This window comes from Zootoca vivipara, chromosome 10, assembly GCF_965207765.1.
Source record: "Zootoca vivipara chromosome 10, rZooViv2.hap1.1, whole genome shotgun sequence".
NCBI classification, from domain to species: domain Eukaryota; kingdom Metazoa; phylum Chordata; class Lepidosauria; order Squamata; family Lacertidae; genus Zootoca; species Zootoca vivipara.
In genome coordinates, this window is record NC_142593.1 from 1,261,053 (window position 1) to 1,281,115 (window position 20,063).

The window sequence follows — 20,063 nt, forward strand, 5'->3', positions numbered from 1 at the left end:
TTCCATTGTGTTTTTGTCTTCCATTGATCTGGACACTTTTGTTGTTGCAGCCTAAAATAGCATTAGCATTTTTTGCTGCTGCATCACTTTCAGGTTGACTTATGTTAAGTTTACGGTTCACTAACTAAGATCCCTAGATCCTTTTCCCTACCAGCAAACTAGGTGTCCCTCATTTCATGTTGGCGCAGCTGGTTCTAACTGCCAAAGATTGGCTAGAGGTCCTCTTTGCTCGCCACAAGGGGGTGACCACTTCACAGTCAGTGCTGTGGTCACTCCGTGTGGCATTAACACAGTTCAGGGCAATCGCCGGGTGACAATCCAGTCCCGCTGGTGCCAGTGACCTGACATCTAAGGTGTCGCCTTGGTAGAGCATAACATGTTTGTGACGCAGAGGCTGTGGTATGAGCACAGTTCAGGTAGCCTTTCTCCGTTCTTGTTCAGGCTCCCGATACCAAGGGGGCCTCTGTGGTTATCCCAGCTGTCATGAACTCTCCCAGCAGGAATGGTAATAGTAATAATAATAATTTTATTATTTCTACCCCACCCATCTGGTTGGGTTTCCCCAGCCACTCTGGGCAGCTCCCAGCAGAGCATTAAACACAGAATAAAACTTCAAACATTAAAAACTTCCCTAAACAGGGCTGCCTTCAGATGTCTTCTAAATGTCAGATAGTTGTTTATTTCCTTGACATCTGCTGGGAGGGCATTCCACAGGATGGGCACCACTACCGAGAAAGTGTTTGCAGGCTCCTGACATCCTGGTCCCGATCCTCGCAGAACTTGTTCTTGATCTGCATATCAGAGCACACAGAGCGCAAACACTCAATATGTTAACCGGAATGGAGGTAGTAGAGAGATGGAGAGAAGATGGAGAGAAGGCAAGCATTCTGAGCCCTCAGCTGGCAGTTCTATCACAGACAGAAGGGAGTCCCTCGCTGCAAATCATATGCAGTGAATCTTCAGGATGCCCTCCTTGCCGCAAAAGGTGTAGTTCTCTCTGAGGCTGCCATTCGAAGCAAGTCTTGTCCTTGTAGAGCAGCAATGTCAATGTTGAGTGTTTTCAGCTCATGGTCAATGATGTTCATCTTCTGTGAGTTGTTGACCTGCAGCAAGCCGGAACACATGGGCCTAATGTTTCAGCTTGAAGGGTGCAAGAGGGTTTGTTCCTTTCTTTCTTGACTGATATAGGAGTTCAGTCTGCTTAGTGAGTGATACTGTCAGCTCCAAACACCCACTGAGGCAGGTGGCCAGTGGCCATTCATCACTTTATTGATTGGGGACTGCCTGGCTTTATTGAGGTTGTGCATGAGTGTGTGCGCACGTGCACACACACAAACACACAGTGATCACAGGGTTGGTGGGAGAACACAAAGGAAGGGGCACAACCGGTCCCACCCACCACCCACCCCTTTCTCTCTAGCAAGGAATTTCTCATTTTTATTTGAAAAGGTAGCCTGTCTCCTCAGTTCATTCCAATTTGCCAGGACAAAGTGAAGGGGAATACTGTCATTGTCCAACAAGCAGGTTTTTTTTCTTTTTCTGGGACGGACGGACATATATACCCCTAAACATTTTGTGAATCTAAGTTTGGCCTCATTGAGGGGCCATATTTCAATATGAGTAGGAAAAGGAGAGTACCCCTCCATGTATTTTTAGAAAAAAGCACCGCCCACAAGGATAATAATAATAAAATTTTATTTATACCTCACCCTTCCGGGTTTAGAAATGACTCAGGGGGGCTAACAACAAATATAAAACATTGATTAAAAATGACTTTAAAACAGCTTAAAGGCAACATAAATGTAGCATCACCAGTTCTAACTGGCCAAGTTAGGCCAGCAAGGAGACCAGGGAAGAATTTAAATGTGGGGACCCAGTAGGATCTCTTCCTATAAAAAGGGAAGGGATGCAGAATGATCCCTGAGAGCCTTTCTTTCTGAGGGAGGCTGGTCTGCTTTGAAGCTCTTGACCCCATGGGGGGGGGTGTTCCCTTCCTTTCTGGCTCCTTCCTTTCCTGCTCCTACCTGACCCAATCCTCCCCTGATCTATTCCAGGTCTGATTCCAGGGGTGGGTGCTATTATTTATTATTTCATTTGTGAATCGCTTTCTATGAAGCATAATGGATTGGGGCCACAGATTCCCCATCCCAGCACTACAGAAGTAACTCTAGAATCCTTAACCAGATTCTATATAAGAACTACCAGAGAATAAGAGACTATATCCCTTTTGGCTTCATAAGATTCCCCATGCAAGCCTAAATTCTGTAAGGGTAGAAATCAAATCTTCCAATGTAGCATTGGCCTTAGCAAACTCCAACAACATCAAGCCTTTATCATTAACAATCATTTCAACATGCTATTTGGAACATCAAACATGTAAACATGATGTGAGCTACAAGCGATCGCCGGAGAAGAAGGATAGGTATGAGTGTTTGTGTGTTTGTGTATAATACATTTCCCCCCTTGGCTGGATTTTTCCTCTCATCTGGCAAAGATTGCTCAGAATAAGAATCCCTAAGGGCCATATGGGAGCAATGAGTCCTTGACTTTGCCATGAAGCTCGCTCCACAGACCTAGCAGCCAAGCCAGTGTCAAGAACCCCAGTTTTGCTTGGTGGAGTTTGAATTCTGCTTCACATATAGATATGTACAGTGTACAGACATCATCATTCAATGCAATACCATATGCCGAGCTAAAACGAGCAACTTTGGCGCATCTCACAATGCACATCTCTGAAGATCAGGTAATGCACCAATTCAGGGGACGAAGAGTTAAAAATACACTTTTTTAAAAAAGAGCTGAATATAAAGCAAGAGAAGCACCACGTTGCATAGGCAAAAGCTGTACTGAATCTTTTTTTCTCTGTGTATGAATTGGGTTTATTATTACGGTAGGAATCTTGAAGGATGACGATGGTGCAGAACGCTGCCCGTGGCATCTCCAGCTCCCCTCTCTCAAACCCTACAAGAGGAGGCAGTCCTGAGCTAGCTCCGCATCAAGGCCGTTTCCTACGCCCTGAAGTTAACGCCTTTCCTACGAATCGCCAGCTGATAAAAGTCCTATTATAAGGAAGCTTTCCCGGGTCGCCGCCGCGGCCAGACGCCCCGACCCCAGCCAGGCTAAGGAAGGCATATGACTGACCGGGGCGCTGAGCAACGCAGGCATCCGCTGGGCGCAGCTGAGGTCCCTCTCTCTCTCTCCCTTCCTCCACCGAGGGAGGGAGGGGGGGAGGGAGGGAGGGAGGGAGGCAGGAAGGAAGGACGCCCTGATCCCCTCGCTCCCCACTCCACATCCTATTTTTATTTATTTTATTTCAATTATTTGTATACAGTGTGATCACTGTCACCTCTAAGTGGGATACAGATTAAACCATAAAATCAGAACTGAATTAAAAGTCTGCTGGAATAATAATAATAAATGCTTCATACCAGAGCAATCAACCACCAATTTAATGTTGTTGTTGTTTTTTAAAAAAACCTAACCAATATCTTTTTAACTAGTTAACCACTTAATATGACTTTTATGGCCAGCACCAACCAGCAAATGAAGGAATTCAGTCCCAGTCCAGTAAATGAATCTCTATTAAAATCAGACAGAAAGATACATATCATTTTATCTGAGTCCCAAACAAGACACCACTTCAACAATGCACTACAGCAAATTCCAATAATTGAGGTCACATGTAATAAATATTTAGCTGGACTTTCTATTTAGATATGTGTAACATCCATTTGGGATTTTAAAACTGATATGGGGTGATTCTGAATTTTGTTTCTACTTTTGATTAATTTTGCAGAGGCAAGTGAAGATAGTAGATTGGGGACTCTTCAGATGCCCTTCTTATTGTGCAATTCATGATGCTTTGTGCTCACATTATTGGGATGGTCATATACGATCCTGCTTTCAATACTTTTTGCACCTAGAAAGGTTTTCGGGCAGTTACGCTGCTTAATTTCCAATCAGTGCATATCTGAACTTCCTGTTGAAATCCTGCAACTTTTCATACCAAATGTTTGCTTTTGTTGTGATTTTTAGCCCCGTCACTGAACATCTAATAAAGCAGAAAACACCGGAGAGGTTTTTCCACAGTGACCTGGTGGCACTTTAAATACTACCAGGTTTATCACATCATAGCCATTCTACAAACATACGACAGTAAAGTATTTTTCTTGAGTTATTTTAAAGCATCAAGAAGTACTAGACTGCGTTTCTTCAGATCTTCGGCGCTGTGAACACTTCATGTCCAAGAGTAACCCTCACTAAATCCCAGACCAGTTGAGATGGGTATGTGGGCAGAGAACCTCCTCAAGGAGGAGCGCAGCTTGAGGTCAGGGGCGTACCCAGGATCAAAACTGGGGGGGGGGGCAAGCCATGGTCGTTCAGGGGCGGGGCCAAGGCATGGGAGGGGAGGGACCACAAAGTGGGAATGTGGGCGGGGCTACAGGGCCAGCGGGCCCTACGACTCGGCGGCGGCTGCAGCCGCTAAATGAACCCCCGGGAAACAGGGCGGGGGGGGGGCGCCAGAGGGATCCGTCACACCACGGTGCCAGGTATGCTTAACACGGCCCTGCTCTGAAAACACCGCTCCCATCCATTTACGGCTAGCCACCCCCCTGAAAAACCCCTTTGGGCCCCGCTTTCCCTCCTCGAGGTCCCCCCGAAGCCTTGCCAGTTCCCACCCTATATATCTGGGATGGGGAAGGAGCTCAGAGGTCTGCTAGTCCTGGGGGGGGCCATCTCCCCATGGCCTGGGAAGATACTGGGGACCCCCCCCCCGCCAAGCTGAGACCCTCAAAGAAGAAGAAGCTGCCACCGCCGCCTCCCCATCGCAAGGGAGCAAAAGATGGGAAAGGTGGGGTGGCGCAGCGCAGGTGAGCGAGTGAGCCCCCCCCAGCTGCGACCCTGCGGCGGCCGCGGCTCCCCCGCCCTCAACGCCCCTCTCTCGGCAGGGGCAGCAAGGGAGAGCGGCTGGTGGGGGCGCATTGCAAAGAAGGAAACAGCAGCCAATGCCCAGAGAGGGCAATGCATGCAGGGGGAGCGGAGAGCTGTGCTGCCCCCCAAGGCAGCTCCTTTCCTATTGCCGGTGGTGGGGGGCGGCGAGGAAGGGTCACTGCTGCTGGGCTACTTCTGCCGCTGGCAATCTGGCGCAAACACCCCCATGCAGCTTCCTTGCAGCAGCCACGACCGCCGCCTTTGGGCGCCGCCCCCCACTCCTGCTTTGCGGGCTTCTGCCCGCCGAGGCTGAACTGGCTCCTGTCGGTGCACTTCCTCTCCCAGCCCAGGAGGAGTCTCAGTAGCAACTCCTAACTCAGGGGGGGTAGGGGGGGTGCGGAGGGGGGAAGGGGGTGATTCCCAGCCCGCGGCGCCGATGATCGCAGTGCAGCCTACCGGGAGGCAGAGCGCGGCAGCAGCTGCAACCAATGCAGGGAGCCGCATCTCCTTCACTTGCCAGCCCAGCAGAACTCTTAGGCAGGAGAACTTGCCGCCCCTCAGGGCTTTCCATTGGGAGGCACGAAGGCTTTAGTGGGTGGGAATTGGTGCAAATGTAGGCAGGACGGGCTGAGAGGAGCTGCCGCCGAGGAGCCTCGGCACCAGCAGCGTTTCCTCCCCCCTCCCCTCCCGTGTCAACAAGTGGGGCGCCTGCACAGGGTACTTGCTTCCCTAGTCGGGCCCGCAGTTTGGCCTTCTAGGGGGGCAGCTGCTCCCCCCTGCCCCATGCTGGGTACACCCATGCTTGAGGTCCCTCGGTTCTGCACTCCGTCAGACCGAGCAGCACCAGAACAGATGCGATTCAGCGTCTGCTCCGTCCAATCCGAGCTCGCCGCGCTGGCCTCCTTCAGCGGCGATCATGGCGGAGGTAGAGCCTGGACTCTGGAGAGGAGAAGGGCGCGTGGCTTCAGAAAGCGGCTGCCCTTCCTGGGCTGGGATGGCGAGGAGGAGCGGAGGCAGGCGGGGCTGGCGCTCGAAGCCCGCGAGGGCGAGGTCCGCTTCCAGGCCGGGAAGGAGGAGGGCTCCCCGGGGCGGCTCGTGGCTGCGGGGGGATCGGCGAGGCCAAGGGGGCGGCCAAGGGGGGCCCTGCTCAGAATGCTCTCGAGGCTGAAGGAGCAGCTGCGGGGGCCGGGCAGCAAGGAGCCAAGTGGCCCATGGGTGTAGACAGGGGGGGCAGGAGGGGGCAGCTGCCCCCCCTAGAAGCAAAAAATTATTGTATTTTACAGACCATAACCAATACTTTGCCCCTCCAAAAACTGAAGTGGAAAGGGCTTTGCTTTAGCAAGAGCAGCTCTCCACTTGCTGGGGGCGGGAACACAGCTGTAACAAAAACACATCAAATAAATAAAGCAAAGTGGCTACCAGTACTTAAGCAGTTAAGACAATGGAGCAGAATATCCCTTCAGGCAAGGTCCACCCTATTCACCCTATTGTTATTCAGTGGGAGTTGTTAATGGGCATTCAGGGATCGCATTAACAGTTCTATTGGCGATTTAATGAGGGTGCAGAGGATTCAATTTGACTAAGGTGGCCCTGCAAGGCTAAAAGGAAGTGAATAAGAAGGGGGGGGCTGTAGCTTTGATAGACACAGTGATGTTTATAAAAAGCATTGGTGTTCCAGTCTGCCCCTCCTCCTGCATCTGTATACTGTAAATCAGGGGTGGCCACCTACCAAGAGACTCTGATCTACTCACAGAGTTAAAAACTGGGAGTGATCTACCCCCTTTTGGGAGGTTCAGGTCAAAGCTGTTGAGTTTTTTTAAGGAAGGGAAGCCCTGTTTTGGGGGGTTTAGGTCAAACTTGTTGAGCTTCTTTTAGGAGGGAGGGAGGCCCATTTTTGTTTAGGGCTTCAGGTCATAGTTCAGCTTTTTTTAGGGAGGAGGAAAAATTTGGGTGAGCTTTTTTTAGGGGTGCCAGTGATCTAGCAGTGATCTACCACAGACATCCAGTGATCTACTGGTAGATCACAATCTACCTGTTGGACGTGCCTGCTGTAAATCAAGCAGAGAGAAAGCTGCTTACAAGGCTCCTGTACAGGTGTACCGGTATCTTCCTCTTGCTGCAGAGTTCTAGCATCACAGCGTCACCCAGAGGCACCCACAAATGTGAGTTATCCCTCTCTCTATTTCTTCCTTCCTTTCCTCCCTCTTCCATCCTCAATAAAATACTGGGGGGGGGGGCAGATAAGCCCCACATAGAAAGCCCATCAACATGGGGGGGGGAGGACTCTTTAAAATACAGTATTTACCAGTAATTTCTTTTGGGGGGGGAGGCACCTAGGCCTCTAGGAGTTGGCTGCTATGCCTAGGACAATTCAAGAAAGCAGAATCATGCATATGCTATGGTAATATATCAATAGAATCATGGAATTGTAGTCGGAAGGGACCACAAGGGTCATCTAGTCCAACCCCCTGCAATGCAGGAATTTTTCCCCAATGTGGGACTTGAACCCACAACATGGTTGAAATATTATGCTGATATGCAGCAACGCCTCGGAGCCATCGAGACTGCGGCCCTGTCTTGCCTCGCCCTCGCCTGCCCTGCCACCCCCTCTCCCCTGCCCGACCCTCCCATCCTCTTGCTGCAGAGTTCCAGCTTCACAGCATCACCCAGAGGCACCCACAAATATGAGGTATCCCTCTCTCTATTATTCATTCCTTCCCTCCCTCTTCCATCCTTAATAAAATACTGGGGGGGGCAGATAAGCCCCACATAGAAAGCCCATCAAAATGGGGGGGTGACACTTTCAAATACGGTATTTACCAGTAATTGGGGGGGGGGTGAGGCACCTAGGCCTCTAGGATTTGGCTGCTATGCCTAGGAGTAGGACAATTCAAGAAAGCAGAATGATGCATATGCTATGGTAATATATCAATGGAATCATAGAATTGTAGTCGGAAGGGACCACAAGGGTCATCTAGTCCAACCCCCTGCAATGCAGGATTTCCCCCCCAAGGTGGGGCTTGAACCCACAACATGGTTGAAATATTATGCTGATATGCAGCAACGCCTCGGAGCTGTCGTGACTGCGGCCGTGCCTTCCCTCGCCCTCACCCGCCCTGCCACCCCCTCTCGCCTGCCCGACCCTCCCGTCCTCTTGCTGCAGAGTTCCAGCATCACAGCGTCACCCAGAGGCACCCACAAATATGAGTTATCCCTCTCTCTATTTCTTCCTTCCTTCCCTCCCTCTTCCATTCTTAATAAAATATGGGGGGGGCAGATAAGCCCCACATAGAAAGCCCATCAACATGGGGGGGATGACTCTTTCACATACGGTATTTACTAGTAATTGGGGGGGGGAGGCACCTAGGCCTCTAGGAGTTGGCTGCTATGCCTAGGAGTAGGACAATTCAAGAAAGCAGAATGATGCATATGCTATGGCAATATATCAATAGAATCATAGAATTGTAGTCGGAAGGGACCACAAGGGTCATCTAGTCCAACCCCCTGCAATGCAGGAATTTTTTCCTAAGGTGGGGCTTGAACCCACAACATGGTTGAAATATGCTGATATGCAGCAACGCCTCGGAGCCATCGTGACTGCGGCCATGCCTTGCCTTGCCCTCGCCCACCCTGTCACCCCCTCTTGCCTGCCCGACCCTCCCGTCCTCTCCAGCCAAGCAGGGTAGCCGCCGTTGCCAGCCCCAGAAGCACAAGGTGGCCGCTGCCGCCGCTGCCGCCACCACGATGTCGCCAGGCCAGCTGGCCCTGTAGCCCCGCTCACGTTCCCACTTTGTGGCCCCGCCCCTGAATGATCATGGCTTTCCCCCCCCCTAGTTTTGATCCTGGCTACGCCCTTGAAGTGGCCCCCTGCTCTCTCGGGCGGCGGCGGCGGCAGATTTTGGTCAGACTCATGTTGGTAGCTTCGAGAACGCTGTCCAACCATCTCGTCAGGGGGGCGGCAGCGGGAAGAGCAGGATCCCGGCGACGGGGGCCGCGGGCGAAGGCAGCGGGGGCCGCTTGAAGCGCTTCCTGCGCCGGAGGAAGCAGCCGTGGAGGAACATGCCCTGCGCGGCCGGCCGGGGGCAGGCTCCAGTCGCTGCCTTTGCCCGCGCGGCCGGGCTCGCGGCGGGGCACCTTGACAGGTTGTGGCGGATGGAGTTCTGCCAGGCGGAGAAGCAAGCGCTCGCCCTAGTAAGGGAAGCAGCCGCCCGCGGGTGAAGGCGCAGATCCCGCCCAGCGCCAGGCCAGCTTCTGCCGGGGGCTCTGCAGAATGGCCATGCTGACCAGCGCGATGGCCATGCTGGCCAGCGCCTTCGCCTTCGCCCCCGGCTCTTCCTGCCCACGGAGCAACGCCCGGCCGCCCGAGACGTCGAGCTCTTCCTCCCCATCGGAGCCCGGGCAGCGGAGCTGCTCCAAAGCTGCCTCCTCGACCTCACCACGGAGACTCATCGCGAGCAAAGTCCGCGCAGCCGGCCGGGCCCCGAGGAGAAACTGGTAGCAACCCACTGCCCTCTCGCTCGCTCTGCCCAGGGAGACCCGCGGGGAGGGAGGGAGGGAGGGAGGGAGGGAGGGAGGGATCCTGCTGCCCATTGGCTGCCACTTGAGTAGGCAATGGGGGGGGGCTCGGGGGAATGAGCAGCTGGTGAACACGGGTTGGAAATCAAAGCACACGCGGTTTTTCTTTCATTAGTGAAGATCTGGACATTCCTTCAACTGGGGAAACGGATCACGTCTCACCGACAAGGGCGACATGGGTGCAACACCAGCAGGTTGCCATCTCTCCTCCCAAAGGTGAACACAACACGGAAAGCAGGTCCAGCTGTCATGAGCAACTGGTCACCCTATTCCTATCGGCAGAGCATTGGACTTTGAAAGTGGATGTGCAACTGGACGCGCAGCTGCATCAGCAACTCGGGCTGCCTAAGGTCCTGCCTAAGATTGACTGCCTCAGTCAATCATCTTTGACTGAGGTGGCCCCTGAAACTATTTAGAGCCCGGTGCTGTGGGTTAAACCGCAGAGTCTAGGCTAGGGCTTGCTGATCAGAAGGTTGGAATTCCTGCGACGGGGTGAGCTCCTGTTGCTCGGTCCCAGCTCCTGCCAACCTAGCAGTTCGGTATCGAAAGCACGTCAAAGTGCAACTGGACCGAACGGTCAGGGGTACCTTTACCTTTACAGGAGTTTGAAAAAACAAAAACAAAACTACTTACACTTGCACAAGTATAGGTTCAGAAATTATTCAGGAGTACCAAGACTTGTAATCTCAAATCAAAACCTGAATTTGTTTTCCAGTCTTAAATACAAAATACAAACAAACACTAAACTTGCTACCAAAATACATGAGGTTGGGAAAATGAGGGAAAGACTACTTAGAACAACACGATAAAGCAGTGGTTCCCAATTGGTGGTCTGTGGACCTCAGGGCTGTGTATAACCCATCCAGGGGGTCCGCGACTCCATTCACATAACAAAAACTATCAGAGATATCAACATTTTCAAAAGTAGGGGATCCATGGCTTGGCTTTTGAAAAACAGAGAGTCTAAGTGGGAACGACTGCGATAAAACATTTCGCAGCTCTCTAGAGAGCAAGCCAAGACGGGCACCACCACACAGAAAGATTATATAAACGGAAGTTATTAACTGCGTGGGGGGGGGGGGAATAACCAGGGAACATGCTGTGTTTATAGTAGTGTCCTCCCCCCCAACTGCAACAACGAAAGAATAGCAATTTATCAAAAACGTGGGTTAGAAAAGGATCCTTCCTACTTCTTCTGCCAACAGCATTACAACAGATGTCCAACGATTACACACACACACACACACACACACACACACACACACACACACACAGGGTCGCTCACGTACTCTGTATTCCCATACTAACCTTAGGTCCTTAGGTGAATTTAGCCCTCCACTCCAAAAGGAAGAAGATGGAGAAAGGGTGCAAACATATTTTCCGCTCCCTTGAACAAGGGAAGCGATAACATGTGAATATTAGAGGGCCAGAGAAATTTTAAAAAAGCATCGAATAGTAAATTCTAGCACGAGGTACTACAGAGTAGTTGGTCTTTAACAGGAATTAAAAAGGAACTACAATTACTATTTACAATTTAGGAAACAGCTTCAAGGAAAGTTAATTTGGCAGTCCCCTAAGTGCCATATGAAAATCCTGCCAGATACGGTGCCCATTTTTCTACTGGGTGCCTATTTAACTTGATGAAAGTAAAGTAAGTACTTTGATTGCAGATCCATACTAATCTGTATCAAGTTGTAGAACATGAGCTTGGCCACACTTTGTGTTTCTTGCTTACTGTTGTGAAAACGATACATTTTATTTTTAATTTCGAAAATTAGTATGTTCTTCAAGCTTATTAAACGAAAGTAAATATAAACAGGGAGTTCTTTTGAGCATGTTCAGGGAATGTGTGTTTTTTAAAAAGGCTTTTAAAAGAACTGTCTGATTCCATTCAAATATAATATAGTTTTCCTATAAAATTAACACAATGCCATCAGCATACATATATTGCATACAAGTATCAAATTATATATTTTCATATATTAGCATAGTACGTGTTTGATAATACAAATATCAACCGAGAACTGTCGTGTTAGTAACATCACAATCTTGAAGAATGCGCGTTTTCGCTTCCGAATCAGAAGCTGCCGTTTAAAGCCTGGCCGTCCAGCCCTGGCAGGCTGACTCCGAAGCGCAGCCGACGGAGCGGGAGCAGCGAACGGGGTCCGACCCCCGGGGACCCCCCCCCCAACAGCCAAGGCTGGGCCGCTCGCTTTGGGTCCCTGGGGTGCAAAAGCCCAGCAGCGCCCCTGACGCTCCGTGGATGTCAGAATGGGCGGCCGGCCAGCCCCTAAAACCTGCCTGGGCCCTGGGCCAGAGGCGGCTTACTGAGTCCCCGGGAAGCGCGCTTAGGATTGGGGCCCAACAAGAAAGGCAGGCGCGCAGGAGGCGCTGCACGACACGAGGCCCCGGAAGAGCTTCGAAGGTCTGGGGGCGACGCGGGCAGCCAGTCGCCGCTTCCCCCGGATGACATCTCCAGCCTCCAGCGGCAGCCCAGCAGCCAAATTCTCCCGAGCGAGCTCTGCGGGGTGCGGGAGACATTGCGAAAGGCAGCTCCGCCGCCACGGGGTGCTCATACCCGCCGGAGCCCCACGGCTCCCGTCCCCACAGAAGCCCTCGAGAACTTTGGTGAAGTGTAGGGTGCTCTTCCCATTACGGAAGATTTTCTCCCCTATTGGTTCCCTCTGATCTCTGCGCCTCTCTCTCTCTCCCTCCCTCCCTCTGTCCTCTCCTCCGACGTCTCTCAATGTCTCAATGTGACAGGAACCGATATACAGTATTCGTCTGTTGTACGGCGTGTATGACGTCATAAGGATGGTGACGTAACAATAAGCGCGTTGCAGCCAGGAGATCGTGGCAGGGGCAAAGTCACTTCGGCATGAGGCTGCTTCAAAAATGCTGCGGAATTGTTTCGGTATCTGGCTCGCATGAACATATTCTCAAGAGTTTCCATTTCCAAGCACGTAAATGACTTTGACTGCTACCTTTTCGGGCTCTCACCTCTTGCGCCAACGCTGAGGCCAAATGCAAATCCGGAGCGTGGCCGGGGGGGCGGGGACATTTACGTTGAAAACCACTTCGCTGCTCTTTCAATGCACCTTTTGTGATTTAAAAGTAATTGCAGAGGTCACAATTCGCGCGTTCTATTTTCTAGTTACATTAAACTTGTTGTTTAGTCGATTAGTCGTGTCTGACTCTTTTAGGTAAACTATTCAGTTGGTCTCCAAGTTGCTACATTATAATTTTTAAAATTCTTTTGGAAGGATTCTTTTAAAGACTTTCTTAGATCATATAACTTTCTTGAAGACGTTTCTTTTAAGGGAGTTTTTAGGTTTTCAAGAGGAGTTTTTTAAACTATCTTTTAAAAGAATTGTTTTAATTTATGGATAAGATTCTTCTTAAGATCCACTACGGGAGTTTAAGGGACGAGAAGCTCTGGCAAGTTTAAAGCAACCTGGGGCTGGGGAAGTTTATTAAGATTTCAGCCAAGCCTGAAATGCTTTTATAGCTGTTCAAAATTGTTTCCCCTTCATGTCCGGGCTCCAAGAAGGGTCGCAGCCCTGGCAATTCGCTTAGAAGACACCGCCGTTTCCTCTCCTATAGCAGACAAGAGGAAACACGAAGGCGGGAGGCACAAAACGGAGCTGGCCGTGGCTGCAAGTGTCGCGTGAGCGGTGGGTGTCTCGCCCATGCAACGGATTCGAGGGGCCGGTGGCTGCCCGCTGACACATCGCTTCGGCAGCTTTTCCTCCGTCCTCTTCGTTCAGCTTCCAACCTCGAGCTACGGTATTTCCATTCTGAAAGAGGGGAGACACTTGGGACTGACTGAAGCATCTCCGAGGCCAGGTAGGGACTTCTTTCCTGGAGCTCCAGAACTGGCCAGACCTTCCAGCCATGGGCGTACCCAGTGAGGGGCAGGGGGGCAGCTCCCCCCAGAAGCAAAATAAAAATAAAAAAGAAAGGGTTATAAAGTGATGAAACGCAACAAAATTAGGTAGGGCGATGGTGAATAATCAGTTGTTTACCACACTGAAATGGTGTAAAAACCGAGAAGTATCTAGAGCCACCTTGCGACTGGTAGAAGAATCTATGTCAGCCAGCCAGTGGGATTCAAGGGAGGGAGAGGTCTCTAGCGGGCTCTAGCAGAGAGAAGAGGGAATCTTCTAGAGGGGTCTAGTGATTTCCGCGTCACTAAACTGAGCCACCCGCTATTAGTTTACCTTCTTATTTACATTTATAAGACACCGAGGCTGCCTAAATGGATATAAGAAACTGGTTCCAAAATGGTAAGTAATTTCTGTAGAAAATTAAATTTTAAAGGGTAAAGACCTGGCTCAGAAGTACAATGGGAGAGGACAGACTGCCTGGGTTGTGTTTGATGAGCGTCCATCGGAAATTCTTAAAGGAAAATCAGGACTGGATTGAAACGAAAGTTTTGAACAAGTTTTCTTCAAACCCAATAAAAATGATGTAACTAGAATAAAAATTTAAAATATTTTCAAGCAAATAATTGAAATAACTACCGTAATAAAGCACTGCTATAATTATATATAATTTTCTTAAAATTTTGGTTTCATTCGCCTTTTCCGTGCTGAAATGTCACAACCTGAATGACCATGGCTTGCCCCCCCCCCCCAGTTTTGATCCTGGGTACGCCCCTGATTCCATCTGTTATGATTTCCTTATTTTAACGCGCGAGGTTCACTCTCTCGTCTTCCAAGCAATGTAGGTACTTATCTTTGTGTTTTTTTTTAAAAATGTGCACTTTAAATTTTCTAAGGGCAAATTCAGTTGTTTACATTCAGTTGTGATTCCTTTACAGCAGGCGAGCGAAACCTTTTGCCCTCCCGATGTTGCTGAGCTCCAGCTCCCATCAGTCCCAACAAGCATGGCCAGGGCCCACCGCAACAAAAATCCTGGCTATGCCCATGGATTAGAATAGAATTTAAAGTAGAAAATAAATAAACTAATAAATAAAATATTATTATTTATACCCTGCCATTTGGCTGGGTTCCCCCCAATGGAATTTTATGAAAAAAGTGATAAAAATGATGAATTTTGGAGAAATATTTCACAAAGGAATTGATGCTATTTATACAGAACAGCAGGCATTAGTGAACAATGTAGTATCAGAAATATGTAAAATTACAAAAGGGACTAGAGAAGGCTGTCCCTTGTCACCATTTATGTTTATTCTGGTGTTAGAGGTACTGGCGAGGAATAAAAGATCTAAAAAAGAAATCAAAGGTATAACAGTGGGGTGTAAAGAGTACAAATTAAAAGCATTTGCAGATGACCTTGTAATAACAGTAGAAAACCCATTGGTGAGCATACCAAGGCTTTTGGATAAAATACACTAGTTTGGGTGGGTCACAAGATTTAAGTTAAATAAAAGTAAAATGAAAGTTTTGGTCAAAAATATGACAGAAAAAAGTAAAAATGATTTACAACTAGCAACACAATTAACAGTTGAGAAATAGGGGAAACATCTGGGGGTCTGGCTAACTGTGAAAAATATAAATATATTTAAAGATAACTACATAACAATTTGGGATGCGGCTGGTACTGTGGTGTAAACCGATCAGAAGGTCGGCGGCTTTAATCCCCACAACAAGGTGAGCTCCCATTGCTCAGTCCCTGCTCCTGCCAACCTAGCAGTTCAAAAGCACGTCAAAGTGCAAGTAGATAAATACCATGTTTCCCCTATTTTAAGACACTGTCTTATATTTATGTTTCCTCAAAAAAACCACGGTGGCTTAATTTTCAGGGGATGTCTTATCTGCTGCACCGCCGATTGGCTGTCACCGTCGCTGCGGCCACTCTGCACCTTCCCCACCCAGTCGCCGGTTCTGGCCATGTTGGCCAGCAGCAGCAGCTATTTCACATTTCAAAAACTCCAAATGACTACATCGTACCTCCTCCTCCTCCCGACCCAGCAGGCCTCCTCCTTCTGCCGCAGCCAGCATTGCAGAAGCTGGGTCCTGCTGGTTCACGCTCCATGCAGCGCTGCTTCACTCTTTGTCGGCGCTGCAGCAGCTGCTGCTTCTGGAGGCCGACCCAACCCGGCAGGCCTCCTCCTCCTGCCGCGGCCGGCATTGCAGGAACTGGATCCTGCTGGCTCGTGCCCTTGGCGCTCCATGCAGCACTGCTGCATGCTTTGTTGGCGCTGCAGCCGCCGCCGCCACATCCGGGCGCCGACCCGACCCGGCAGGCTTCCTCCTCCTGCCCTGGCCGGCGTGCTGGGTCCCGCTGGCTGGCTGGGGCGCTCGGCGGTCTCGCTCCGTGCAGCACGGAAGTATGGCTTATATTTCTCAAATGCTTAAAAATCCTGCTATGGCTTACTTTATGACTACGTCTTAAAATAGGGGAAACACTGTAGGTACAGTTTCGGCGGGAAGGTAAACGGCATTTCCATGCGCTGCTCTGGTTCACCTTAGTCATGCTGGCCACATGACCTGGAAGCTGTACGACGGCTCCCTTGGCCAGTAAAGCGAGATGGGCGCCGCAACCCCAGAGTCGTCTGCGACTGGACCTAATGGTCAGGGGTCCCTTTACCTTTACCTAACAATTTGGAAAGAGATAAAGAAGGATATGAAATATGGGAAAGAATGAATTTATCACTCTGGGGAAGAATGGATTAAGTTTGACAACCAAGGTATGACTGTACTCCATTATTTAAGTATACATTCCAATGTCTGTGAAGAACCAGTTTATGAAATTAATTTAATGAAATGAAATTTAATAAAATAAAATAAAAACTGTAAAAGAATCAAATTTTTAACAGCAGTGCAAAAGCTGAAAACAGCTCCAGGACTCTGGCTTATTCATGATAAAAAGGAAGTGTTGAAAGATACTTTCTTCAGAAGATGACATTAACCGTTTCCTCCTCTCTTAGTCACAGTAGCTATAAAGGCATCTTTAAGGATATCTCTATCCAAGTTTCTACCTATAAGGAGAACAACACAAAAAAGAAAAACATTTCAATGAATATTTTACATTATTATTAAATCAAACCCAAGCAATCAACACTCTTGAAACAAAACAAGCACTTAGTACTGTGGACTAGCCAAATACCACTCAGACGGCAGATACAGGGCAAGTGTCCCAGCCAAAGAGCACCAAAACCCCATTATCTTGTCTAACCTGTTGCAAACATTTTCTTTCCCACCTCAATACAAGGATATTGTTGCAAATAGCTGAACATATAAAATAGGGGGCTGAAACCTCTCATATTTCCTAACCCTTCATTCATATTGGGAAAGTTCATTTTGTTACCTAATCTCCCTGCTTGTAGTTGAGTAGCAATTGGGGGCAGGAAAGCAGGTAGTTAAACAAACACCCAATGGTGCAAAGTGTTTGGTCATTTTTCTGCCCAGTGTGTTCCTTGGATCTGCCTCAGCTACAGACTCAGACAGGGCAAGATCTGCCTCGGTTACAGTTCACGCCAAGCTTCTTTGCATTGCCTCCACCCAGGTGAGAGCAAGCCTGGCTTCACAAGGAAGAATCAGTGAAGCTGCTGTGAACAAATTGCTACTGATTGAGGTGCATGATAAAAACTGACTTGTGGATAACGACAGATCCAAGTCTTGAGATGCAAGACTGTCCAGATAACTTATAAGCCGAGGAGTGCCAAACCAGGATCCCTCCCAACACAGGATTCACTTCCCTCTAGGTGCATTTTTCTACTAAAGCTTATTTCTAGTTTTAGAACCGCACTGAAGGAAAGAACAGTGAGCAGAGATAAACTACAAATAGGTAGAGAACTTCTTGTTCCCTGTTCATGTGTTCCTTTTGCTCTTTTAAATAGCTCTTCCCCACAGCCTGCTTTATAGGTCATTGGAAGACACTCTTTTTAAACACTTTTCTGTAGCTTGGGCCACAGAAAGAAAAATAGACATGCCAAGAAAAAACAAACAGCACTACTGAAAAGACCATAATAGCTTGATAGAAACTTGACATAATCTCAGTTTTTTAGTAGATCCTGCACAGTACTGTATCTAGAACAATTTTATGGATTATCTTTATGTTTTTATATAATCATTTGGCTTTGCTCAGTGATTTTGTACAATAGTACAAATGTATATACTGCTCTTACCTATTACAACCAATCTATTTGTTCGTTCAGCCTCCTCCTTCCATCTTACAGTGGTTTCTTCTAGATCATAGAGCTCATGAACACCTTGGACTATCACCTGATGAGGTTTGTTTTTGATAGACACAAGTCCCTGGTTAGAAAGAATATAAATAAGTTACTGTAAAAGGAAAGTATCTATAGATTTAATTTGAGGTGTGGTAATATTATGTAGCCAATACACACACAAAAATAACATTGCCTGGTGCTCATTCTAATTACTTTGAAAGATTGAGAAAAGGCTAAGCTCATTACAGCAAATACAGAAAGTATTTCTGATGCAAGTGAAAATCTAATTCTATAACTATCTGATTATATAAAATTATATGATCTATTATGATATAATATTATTGTTGTATTTTGGTGTTTTTTTTAACAGTTCCAATATATATGGGAAAATGTTGTCCTCACATCAAGAATTGTGGATTTAGCACAGACCTTGGAAACTGGGGCATGGGAAGAGGTAACAAGTATGCACAAATCTTCTATTCAACTGGACAACAGTATAGAATCATAGAATTGGAGAGTTGAAAAGGACCACGAGGGTTTATCTAGCCCAACCCCCTGTAGTGCATGAATCTTTTGCCCAAAATGAGGCTCAAACCCACAACCCTGAGATTCAGAGCCTCATGCTCTACCAACTGAGCTATAGGTCACCCTCCAGTAACCTAGTGGCCTGCTCAGTGATCATGGAATGCCCCTCTTCTACAACACTGGGTACGAGTACAAGTTCTGGGCTGCCTTAGAGGAGCCCACAACATGGCTTCTTCCCACACCACCACTGTCCTAGATTAGAGGTAATGCTTTTGTAGGAAGGAGTGAAGTGATATATCACAGATTCCTCCCAGAAGGTTTATGGATTCATGTGTTACCCAATAGCTGCAGGAAAGTGCCATTCTGCTGGCTCCAACAGAAGAAACTAAATCTCAGTATTCAAATGCTACTGATTCAACAGATACATCTGAATTGACACACACTAATTTATGCTTATGTTTGCTGTGCATGTAGTCACTTTTTGTGCCCCAGCAAAAACAAAAACAAAAAATGCAAACAATGCTTCTGAAAACAAGTTTGGTAGGACTGAATACTGAACCTTGAGTCTTATTACTTCCATGGGGTTACCTCTCTTGTCTTTTATATTCTTCTCCCACAGAAGATCCTATAAATAGAAAGAGGCTTTTAATAATGAGGCATTCATAATGTGATACACAAGAGTGTGCATATTCCCTTTTCTGTTCTCTGCCTAGTAGATGAATAACAGATTCATAGACTTGTAGAGTTGGAAGGGCCTCCAAGTCATCTAGTCCAACCGCCTACAATGAAAGTATCTCAACTAAAGCATCTGGACAGAGAAATTTACAAGTGATTATGCTTTTAAAGCAAAGTATGTAGCACTTACTTGAACAAACACATTTAGCTCTTCTTCAGTTGTGCTTCCTGGCACTTCAAATGTGAATGTAACAATACTCTGAAAATAGAAATGTAAAACTTGCTGTAATCAGCTCTTTAATAAGGGCCAAATACACCTTAATTAAAAAAAGCTTTAAGACATATTCATGGCAGTATACAAAAACAATATGAAATAAAGCCATAAAATATATAGAATGTGTGCTTTTGTAATACCCTGGAATGCTTTAAGTCTGAAAGCATAGCTGCCAAGTTCTCCCTTTTTTTAAGGGAAATTCCCTTATGCTGAATAGGCTTCCTCGCGAGAAAAGGGGAAACTTGGCAGCTATGTCTGAAAGTTCGTAACTAAACATAAGCATAGTATCAGTACACGCCCCATCCTCCTAGTGCTTTGTATCAGTTGAACTCCCCCACCAATAATTTCCTGTCATATATTGAATTTGTAGTTTATACTGAGGTAGTATCTGAAAAAATATTTCAAGTGGTGTTTCACACATTTCTGAACCACATGACAGCTTTATGCAATACAACACCAAGCAATGGTGTTTACTCCAGCATGGTAACATTGAGGAACACTGCAAATCCACATGTCATGATGATGTTTGTTGTGAATCCAATTCTGACCACTTATTTGCTAGTACAATATATTATTATACAGCCTTATTAAAACTGGACATTTTTTCATAGATTAGTTTCCATTTGATCCGCATAAAATTGTGCCTTTGAAATAAATGGTATACCTGAAGAAGCGTCTCCACCCCCATTGTTTAGCCCGGACATCGAGGTCCAGCACCGAGGGCCTTCTGGTTGTTCCTTCACTGTGAGAAGCAAAGCTACAGGGAACCAGGCAGAGAGCCTTCTCGGTAGTGGCACCCACCCTGTGGAACGCCCTCCCATCAGATGTCAAGGAAATAAACAACTACCTGACGTTTAGAAGACATCTGAAGGCAGCCCTGTTTAGGGAAGTTTTAAATATTTTATTGTGCTTTTAATTCTGTTAGGAGCCGCCCAGAGTGGC

At 47.7% G+C, this 20,063-nt stretch overlaps 1 protein-coding gene and 1 pseudogene across 5 annotated transcripts in view; both read right to left on the minus strand.

The window, feature by feature from the left end:
- Positions 1–8,795: 8,795 nt before the first annotated feature.
- Positions 8,796–9,661, minus strand: LOC148684346 (forkhead box protein D5-A-like; annotated as a pseudogene).
- A 6,549-nt stretch (positions 9,662–16,210) lies between these two features.
- The window catches only part of ZNG1C (Zn regulated GTPase metalloprotein activator 1C), a 30,921-nt gene continuing 27,068 nt past the window's right edge, over positions 16,211–20,063 (minus strand). For 3 of the 5 annotated variants that reach the window (XM_088652984.1, XM_035099761.3, XM_035099763.3), the window contains 4 exons: positions 19,038–19,106; positions 18,732–18,797; positions 17,603–17,732; positions 16,211–16,453 (listed from right to left, as the gene is read on the minus strand). In XM_088652984.1, the coding sequence (XP_088509110.1) occupies positions 16,380–16,453; positions 17,603–17,732; positions 18,732–18,797; positions 19,038–19,106 (339 nt within the window). In that variant the 3' untranslated portion in view covers positions 16,211–16,379. The remainder of the gene's footprint in view (positions 16,454–17,602; positions 17,733–18,731; positions 18,798–19,037; positions 19,107–20,063) is intronic. The other 2 variants (XR_004691560.3, XR_015946141.1) reach the window with 1 other exon arrangement.